We start from the raw sequence: 10054 nt of genomic DNA, 5'->3' as shown, positions 1-10054 counted from the left end.
AGATAAATAGTGCGGAGAGATTGATAGATGGAAACCGTGCATATGTGACTTTTCGCCTCAAAACGATATCATGCCGGGGTGAATAGTAGTAGTAGTAGTAGTAGTAGTAGTAGTAGTAGTAGTAGTAGTAGAAGTAGTAGTAGTAGTAGAAGTAGTAGTAGTAGTAGTGGTGGTGGTAGTAGTAGCAGTAGTAGTTGTGGTAATAGTAGTAGTAGTAGTAGTAGTAGTAGTAGTAGTAGTAGTAGTAGTAGTAGTAGTGGTGGTGGTAGTAGTAGCAGTAGTAGTTGTGGTAATAGTAGTAGCAGCAGCAGTAGTAATAGTAGCATATAGTAGTAGTTATTAGTGGTAGTGGCAACCTAATTCTAGTAGTAGTAATATTGGTACTAGTAGAAGCAGCATTAGTAGTAGTAGTGGTGGTAGTAGTTGTTGTAATAGTAATAGTAATTGTAATAGTAATGGTAGTTTTAGTAGTGGTAGTAATAATGATAGTAGTAGTAGTAGTAGTAGTAGTAGTAGTAGTAGTAGTAGTAGTAGTAGTAGTAGTAGTAGTAGTAGTAGTGAGTTAGTGGTAGTAATATGTAGTAGTAGAAGTTGTAGTAGTAGAAGTATTAGTAGAGGTAGCAGCACTTGAGCTTTTATAGAGCGCAATATCCATTAAACTTGCTCAAAGTGCTTTAAAAAATTCCCTGACCAACAGCAACACGTAACATGTAGAACGAGACATGACGCCTGTTAGGCGATGTTACAATTTTTTTTCAGACAGAGACAACGCTGTTAAAGCCAGTTACCCATTTTACACCCGAGTAAGGGAATAAAGAGCTGTTGTAGTTGTTGTAGCAGCAGTAACAACAGCAACAGTAGTAGTAGTAGTAGTAATAGTAGTAGTAGTAGTAGTAGTAGTAGTAGTAGTAGTAGTAGTAGTAGTAGAATAGTAACCGTAGTAGTAGTTAGTAGTAGTAGTAGTAGTAGTAGTAGTAGTAGTAGTAGTAGAATAGTAACAGTAGTAGTAGTAGTAGCACCAGTAGTAGTAGTAGTAGTAGTAGTAGTAGTACTAGTAGTAGTAGTAGTAGTAGTAGTAGTAGTAGTAGTAGTAGTAGTAGTAGTAGTAGTAGTAGTAGTAGTAGTAGCATTAGTTGAAGCAGTAGTAGTAGTATCAAGATGGCTTTTTAAAAATGCCAACATCAATCTCATTTGTAAAACATGAGCCCAAACGACGCCGGTCCACTAGCCATATTGTTTCAGTTCAGCGAACCAGTCAAATGTTTTGTTCCCTTTTTTTCCTTCCCTTTAATTGCTAAACCAAACTAATCATTCCTTATTTTTTCCAACATCGAAATATAGATAGAATGCGCTTGGCCAAGGAGTTCACAACATTGCCATCCGGAAGTATAACGGACCAACACACAAACTCTGTGTAACCATGAACTTTTATAGTCTGGTTAATACAGTTTAGTGAGAACAACTCACAAACGCGGATGGCAAAAACAATAACAAAGGCCTGAGTGACGTCATCTGCATACTATCTATACACTTACTAGTACTCTACCGTACTCTAAAAAACACTTTTCAAGGACGAGATTTCCGGCCAAATTTTAAAATAAAATGTCTTTTTCTAGAGTATGGCAGTGCTGATGTTCCAGGTGACAACATTGACGTCTTGCTAGTTGGAAGACGCTTGCAGTATTTACTAGTTATAGATTTAGGGTTTTTGTTGATAAACGTTGCTTATAACACTCTTGGGCTAGGTTAGTCACGACGCGGATGTCTTTGGCTTATCAATATCAATCAGTCGAGTGAGATGCCTTGTCGACGATCAATGATTTGGTTTTGGGGATATTGTTACTTACGTGTCCGATAATGTTGACCGTGGATAGTGGAACACACGCCACCAAGGAGATGGATATCAATTTGTACACTTTTGTGATTGTCGTCTCCATAGTGTTACAATCAGTTATTGATGTCGGTGAGTGTTCAGGTTTTATTTTACTTTGATTCTATTCTTTGATTGCCTTTTGTTATTTACTTTTAATTTCTCTTTGCTATAATCAATCACGCAATCATTTTAACCAGCTATCCATCCGATCCATATCTGTCTATCTATCTATCTATCTATCTATCTATCTATCTATCTATCTATCTATCTATCTATTTATCTATCTATCTATCGATCTATCTATATATCTATCTATCTATCTATTTATACATCTATGTATGTATCAATCTATGTATCCATCCACATATTTATCAGTTTATTTATCCATCTATCTATCTATCTATCTATCTATCTATCTATCTATCTATCTATCTATCTATCTATCTATCTATATATCTATCTATCTATCTATATCCCCATCTCTCTATATATGTATCCATCTATATCTGTCTATCCATCTATATATGTACTGTATCTATCCCCTCCTCCGTCTATCCACCCCCCCCCCCCCACCCCCTTCTCCCTCCGAAGCTTAATAATAATAATAATAATAATAATAATAATAATAATAATAATAATAATAATAATAGATCTTTATTGTCCATAAATATGGCAATTTGTCATTTAGTTACACTTGTTATAATGTTAAACGATAACTAAGATTGAACAGATATTTCACTCCTACTTATTTCTCTCTCTCTCTTCTCTTCTCTCTCTCTCTCTCTCTCTCTCTCTCTCTCTCTCTCTCTCTCTTCTTTCTTTCTTTCACACGTGCGATATACACAACATAAACATATTCATTTCGTTTTCAATTTGTTACGATTGTGGCAATTCGACACCAAAAATTATCATCATTATCAATTGGTCAGTTAATCTTACATTAAATAAATTAATCAGTTAATCAGTCAACGAATCAATCCTTGGTTTTTCTGTACCATATGAAATATTCAAAATTTTTATTGCTGATGGAACGAACGTTGATTTATACTTGTTAGTTCTACATTTAATCTGACAAAACCTTCTCCCAGATGGTAAAAGACTAAATTCATGGTATAAAATATGTTTTTTATTGTTGGTAATCGCACCCCTCCCCTCCTTCTATACTTTTAAATTTCAGCTCACGAAATGGGTTGGTGAAAAAAATACTCTCTATGCCGTGGCTGTTACTTTACTAGCCTAGCAGTAGAGTAATTGCACAATGTTCGCACAACTCGCGACATATTGGGCTAAATCCCGATCTGCAGACATGACTGAATTAGAATGACAGTAGGCGGGAGTTCCATAGGGAAGGGACAAATCTGCACATACTGTTTTGAAGCCCATTAATTAGTCTTTATTCTGAATGCGATTACTTTCTACTTTAGTTATTTATAACTAGTCATATTACAGTTTTTTCTTCCCGCCAAAAACCCTTGTGTTCATCGCTTCGCACGCTTTTCCTTATGATTTGAAAGAAGACCATTTTATGCATCACATCTCGCCTCGCCTATATTAGAAAATGCCCAAATCTTCCCAAGACTTTTCTGTAGAGAAGATCTACAAATTATCTCCGTCGTATATCTGGAATTTAATAATGTGTTTATGTCTTTATTATTAATTGTTTTTGTTGTTGTTTTTTGTTGTTGTTGGCTGAAGAAGGGGGTTGAGCCCGAAACGTTCCGTGTTGGATATTTTGTTCCTTTTTTTTTTAAGCTGTTATATTAACCCTCTCCTTACCACCCGTACGAAAATCGTCACATTCGTTACAATGAGGCCAACACTTTTCTTATTCTGATTTCATTTAGTTATAGTTATAACCATAAAAACTCGACATTGTATTGCAGAGCTCATTTTTCTAAACAAAATATAGAATATACTCGTTGCTAATCTGTTTGAAAAATCTATTTTTGTGTTGGGTGGGTATGAAGTTTTGGAGTAAAATTCTGAAAATAGTTGGTCAGGAGAGAATTAATTTTTGTTTATTGCGTTTTACAGTCCACAGCTTCTAGCAGCCTTGTGTCACTTTAATTTAGAAAACGGTAGGAGCTGCCTGAAGCCGGTGATCGTAAAGTGCTAACGAAAGAGCGAAAATGGAGAGGCTTCGTATGGGAACAAAACAGACAATGGACGTTTCGGGTACAAACCCTTCGTCAGCTCAACAGTACACAAATAAACGTTTATTTGCGTACTGTTGTGCTGACGAAGGGATTGTACCCATTGACGTCCGTTGTCTGTTTTGTTCCCATACGAAGCCTCTCCATTTTCACTCTTTCGTTAGCACTTTAATTTAAAGCTTACTAACTTAACAACTTAACGATTCCTCAGAATCTCAGAGGTGTATGCAGAATTATGACTATAATATAGTGGATGGAAAGTGTTACCGGCAGTCAAATGACAGCTTGCCCTGGAGCAGGGCTAGAGTTTCCTGTCAGCGGGACGGAGGCGATCTTGCTGTTCTTTATAATCATTATACAGTGGCCAGACTGGCAGGTAACATTAGTGTCGTTGTTCTCATTATCATTAATTATCATCATTGTCGTCAATTTGGTTGCAATCGTCATCACTTTCATTTTCACTACTATCATCATCGGTTATATCATCACTGTCGTCAGTTTGGATGCAATTATCATCACTGTCATTTTCACTACTATCATCATCATTTTTCTTGTTTTGTTGTGTTGTTGTTGTTGATGATGATGATGATGATGATGATGATGATGATGATGATGATGATGATGATGATGATGATGATCACTACATCATCACCATCATCATTATTATCATCGTATTCTATCTACCCTTTTTCATACATTGATATTGTAACAGTATAGAAAATCGTTTTGCATGGGTTTTTTTTTAGAAAACAACGTTGTTTTTCGATTTCGAAGATCTGGTTTATTTAGAAATCTATTCATGCTTACTTTGTGGAAAGGAAGGAACTCTTTTATTATAGAGAGAGTGAAAAGTGCGACAATCTCAGTTGAATGTAAATAAACTGCTGACCTACTACCAGATTGAACACGTGCAGTAACTGACAGCACGATTCAAAGTTGTAGAAATATTTTGATCGTTATTTTTAAATTTCTGCTATTGTGCAATTAACATAGTTCAAAATATCAAAATAAGAGTGGCATTCAAATACATTTTTTAATGTCTAAATAGACATGATTAAATGTCACTAGAAGTTCAGTGACACCATGGCTTGGTGGATAAGCTGTTTGACTCTGAACTTAAAGGTTCGAGAGTTCAAATCCCGGCAGGGTTAACTTTTATTTTTCCCCAATATTTTTGTTTTAATCATTTTATTTGCTTGTAATATATTTTAATGTTTATATTATACTATTATTATTATTATTATTATTATTATTATTATTATTATTATTATTATTATTATTATTATTATTATTATTATTATTATTATTATTATTATTATTATTATTATTTCTACTTACTATTATTATTATTGTTGTTGTTGTAATCGTCATCATCATTATGATTATGATTTTTAAATCAAGTAGTAGGAGTTATTTAATCAGTTATCGATTTATTACGAATATCTTTTATGTGTTATAATCTCGTTGTTGTTTTTCATTGATGTGCTCTTCTATTGTTCATTACTTTTTAAAATCTTGCTTTTTTCTGTTTGTCACATTTGTTGTTGTTGTTGTTGTTGTTGTTGTTGTTGTTTTTGTTTGTTTGTTTGTTTTGTCATCTAAGACAATCCCGATTCATTATAAATATGTGGCCAGACTTTCTGCCATTTTTAATTGAATGATGTACTTCCATGAATTAATTGCAGTACTATATTAAAATTTACGTGATAATAATAATAATAATAATAATAATAATAATAATAATAATAATAATAATAATAATAATAATAATAATAATAATAATAATATAATAATAATAAAAATAATAATAATAATAATAATAATAATAATAATAATAATAATAATAATAATAATAATAATAATAATAATAATATAATAATAATAATAATAATAATAATAATAATAATAATAATAATAATAATAATAATAATAATAATAATAATAAATAATAATAATAATAATTTAAACAGATGTAAGAGAGTTAGCTTACAGCAAGTGGGTTTAATGAGTTCATGAATTTTGTATATCTGGTCATTATATTGAATACTAGAAAATTACTTTCTTTGATCGGTGTTACTTGGTATTTGGGGATAAAAGCATTAAGTTATAGTTGGTATTCATCATTTAGGCGTACGATATTATTTGGGCGTAGCGTATTTGTTATTTGGGCGTACGGATTATTTAGGCGTACGACCTTTGATTATTTAGGCGTAAAACTGACCTTTGGTGAAAGGAATTGTGGGACAGTTTACAATAGGATATAAAACAGTGTGTCTGATCAAACGGGGATCATTCTACCTTTTGATTCTGCATTCAACTTGACCATGAGCTGCACACTTTAAACCTTTTGTGCTCACCATCATTTATTTGCTTTTACGGACTTAGAAATATTCCACGTATATTGAAAATGGTTACTTAGGCAAAATTGACTTTACATGTGGACTGATTTTACGGATTTGGAATTTATGAAACTGATTGAATTATGACCATGCTATTTGATTTGGATTTGGAATTTATCATGATTTGGATTTTGAATTTATCACAACAAATAAAACTGTAAGAAATGAAACTTGGAATCTGGACTTTTATTTGAATGTCTTGATGTTGTACATTCAATTATCATCATCGGCCCTTGAACTCTTTGGTCATTATTAACATCTACAACACAACGCAAAGGATAATATTACTATCTATCAAAAACACCACTATACGATCACAAGTCATTACATATGTGTGCAACTACCCCACATTATGTATCTAATTTGGTGCCGTGACCAGGATTCTTATATATCTTTATTAGGAGCCGTGATACCAGGATGTAAAGATGTTATTTTTTTGAACCATGGATACACAAGAAATGTATATTGTTGCGGTGTTAACATCTATTGAAGTTTTTGTGAGACTCGAAATTTGAAGTGAAAAAAATTGTGAACAGATAAGTATTATGTTTAGTTGGGAAAGAAAATGAATATCAATTTTGAAGGTGAAGTAGTATAATTATTTTGTATTGAAATATGAAAAAAAATACTATTGAAATTATAGATGATTCCGAATATTTTGACAAAAGACGATATTTTAGAAAATAAACGAAATAATATTGAAAATAAGAACCATAGATAAAAAGGAAAATAAAAAAAATATAAGGCAATATATTATATTTAGAAACTAAAAGCAATATATTACAGAACGGCAAAATAATAAAATAATAATAATAATAATAATAATAATAATAATAATAATAATAATAATAATAATAATAATAATAATAATAATAATAATAATAACATCCCATTGATGCTAAACGTATTTTATTTAATTAAAAATAAGAGAGGGAGAGATGAAAATGAAAATTGCAGTATTTAAATGAATATTTTAGTGCGTTTTATTTTTCAAAATAAATGAAAATGCGTTTACTCACAATCAGGCGCTTCGGAACAAATCTTCGAATATTAATTTGTACCGTTAATGGCAATGTTTTGTTAATATCAGTAACAAAGATGTGTCGATTTTTATTTCAATTTTTGTGTTACTGTTGGAATTACATAAACAGTTGGTCCATTATTTAATGTTGTTACGTTTTATTTTCTGTCAAAATGACTCAAGAAGATGATGGCAATAACAACACGTACATTATAAGTTTTGATAATTGAAAAATGTCTTATGGTATTTATTGTTATATTACAACATCATTGGTTATATTTTTCTCCCGTCAATAGGGATGAATTGGTAGGTTGATATTGACTCTGTGGGATTCATGGGTTCATGACAAAGAGCAAAGTTTTATATCTGTTTGTTTTCTTGGTAATAAATGTGTGGTTAACGCAGCCAAGTAATCGACAACAGAGCTTATTTAGTTGTGTAATGAGACATGGCGTTATAATAGATTACATAAGACATTTGGATTTTATCACTGGAAATTAAGTTGAAATGATTTATGCGGAATATGAGTCAATCGTTGTTTTGTTTAGTTTTGTTTTGAAACGCGTTTCATCGTGATTTTTAAAAGGAGACATATTCTCATAATAACGGAATAACGGACTTTTGGTTTAAAGTCGGAGAACAAATAAAATGACGGAGTAATAATTATTATGAAAGACTGATGTCTTGTAATGGGAGTTAAAATGTTATTACGGAAGAATAACAAAATATTGAAAATGCATTATCATGTCATGTGAGCTGATAATATTTGTGACACAAGTGGTTAACTTGTTAAGAATCAGCGAATTATAAGTAACCCATATGGTAAAATGCTGTAAATGCGTAGTGGGTAAATAAGCGCAGTGATGTAAGACGCGGTAATTAAAGTGCACACGGTTTAAATTACGAGACGCAGGAATGAGGCGTTCAGGAATATTTTATTTTGCGTTTGATTAAAGCGCATGGTTTAACATTATGAAATGATGCAGAAGGCGGATAATTTTTATAAATACGAGGCGCGTGGTTAAAGCGCACACATTTATCAATGCTATATTAAGAGGCGCGAGATTACATCGCAATGAGTTATATGAATATTATTATAAGCCGAGGGCAAAGGTGCGAGACATTGAATTTTTATTGAGCAGAGTGTATATTGTTTCTGCGAATATTTTGATTATCATCTTTTTCTCCTATCGATTTGCTGTTGTAATTGTAATCAATATTTACTGCGTGGTTTGAATTTAACATTTATTTCATAAAATGTGTAACTGAGGTGAAGAAGAAGTTATGTTCAATTGTCAAATCTTAAGTGTGTAATCATTCGGTAATCAGTTGAAATGGTAGGAAGTGCTACGATAACATAAACAAAATCATATTTCATTAAATTAGGGATTTTCTAAGGGGAATAATTCGAGTTAATCAAAGGCAGAAGTAGTGTTTGCACTAAAACATGATACAGTCATCACGAAAGAGGACACTTGCAACCATCAGTCCCCACTGTTGCCTACTTCCCATAACTTTGTCGGATATTGCCGGGTTTCGTATAAAAGTAATTGCATTTATATGAAACTCGCTGAAACCCGCCAAAAACCAGAGTCTTAGGTTCACTCCCCACATGTGTATACTTCCATGAATCTCAGGTTCACCCCCCACTATTGCCTACTTCAATAACTTTGTCGGATATTGCCAGGTTTCGTCGGGTTTCATAAAAAAGTAATTGCTTATATATAAAACTCGCTGAAATTCGCCTAAACCCAGAGTCTCAGGTTCACTCCCTACTGGTGTACACTTCCCTGAGTCTCAGGTTCAGTCCCCATTATTTGCCTACTTTCCATAACTTTGCCCCAATTTGTTGGCATTTGGCGCATTTCGTAAACAAAAAGTAATTGCTTTTTTAAAATAACAAAATCCGCCGAAACCCAGTCCCAGGTTCACTCCCCACTGGTGTACACTTCCCCGAATCTCAGGTTCACTCCCCACTGTTGCCTACTACCCATAACTTTCTTGGATATTGCAAGGTTTCGTCGGGTTTTGTAAAAAAGCAATTGATTTTATATGAAACTAGCTGAAGCTCGCCAAAAACCATAGTCTCAGGTTCACTCCCCACTGGTGTACACTTCACTGAGTCCCAGGTTCACTCCCCACGCGTTGCCTACTTTCCACTTCTTTGCCGCATATTGTCGGGTTTCGTACAAAAGTAATCCCCCCCCCCCCAATTTTGTTATTGCTTTTTTATAAAACCCAGAGTCCCAGGTTCACTCCCCACTGGTGTACACTTCTCTGAGTCCGAGATTCACTCCCACAGCTGCCCTCTTCCCATAACTTTGTCGGGTTTCGGAAAAAAACACCGTATTATAGTGCAAAACCACTATTCAGTATCAGATACTGAATAGTACAAAACCACTATTCAGTATCAGACACTGAATAGTGCAAAACAACTATTCAGTATCAGATACTGAATAGTGCTAGCCTTGTGGAAATGTAAAGAATCACACAAGACGTATTTAACACAATGGCGAAGATCATTTAAAAATTGATAAGTGACTTTGTTGCTGCGGAGTTCATTGAACTGACACAATGTTCTCGTTGTGACCAAAACTCATTTACTTCA

The 10054-nt window shown here is 33.1% G+C and overlaps 1 protein-coding gene across 1 annotated transcript in view; it reads left to right on the top strand.

The window, feature by feature from the left end:
* The first annotated feature begins 1538 nt into the window (after nucleotides 1-1538).
* The window catches only part of LOC144979834 (lymphocyte antigen 75-like), a 25469-nt gene continuing 16953 nt past the window's right edge, over nucleotides 1539-10054 (top strand). Inside the window, exons 1-2 of the mRNA XM_078927009.1 lie at nucleotides 1539-1963; nucleotides 4238-4402. Of these exons, the coding sequence (XP_078783135.1) occupies nucleotides 1858-1963; nucleotides 4238-4402 (271 nt within the window). The 5' untranslated portion in view covers nucleotides 1539-1857. The remainder of the gene's footprint in view (nucleotides 1964-4237; nucleotides 4403-10054) is intronic.

This window comes from Berghia stephanieae, chromosome 9 (assembly GCF_034508935.2).
Source record: "Berghia stephanieae isolate SIO BIC M18660-M18661 chromosome 9, UCSD_Bste_1.3, whole genome shotgun sequence".
NCBI classification, from domain to species: domain Eukaryota; kingdom Metazoa; phylum Mollusca; class Gastropoda; order Nudibranchia; family Aeolidiidae; genus Berghia; species Berghia stephanieae.
Note: the sequence above shows the minus strand (reverse complement) of the source record. Positions and strands in the feature narration are given on the sequence as shown.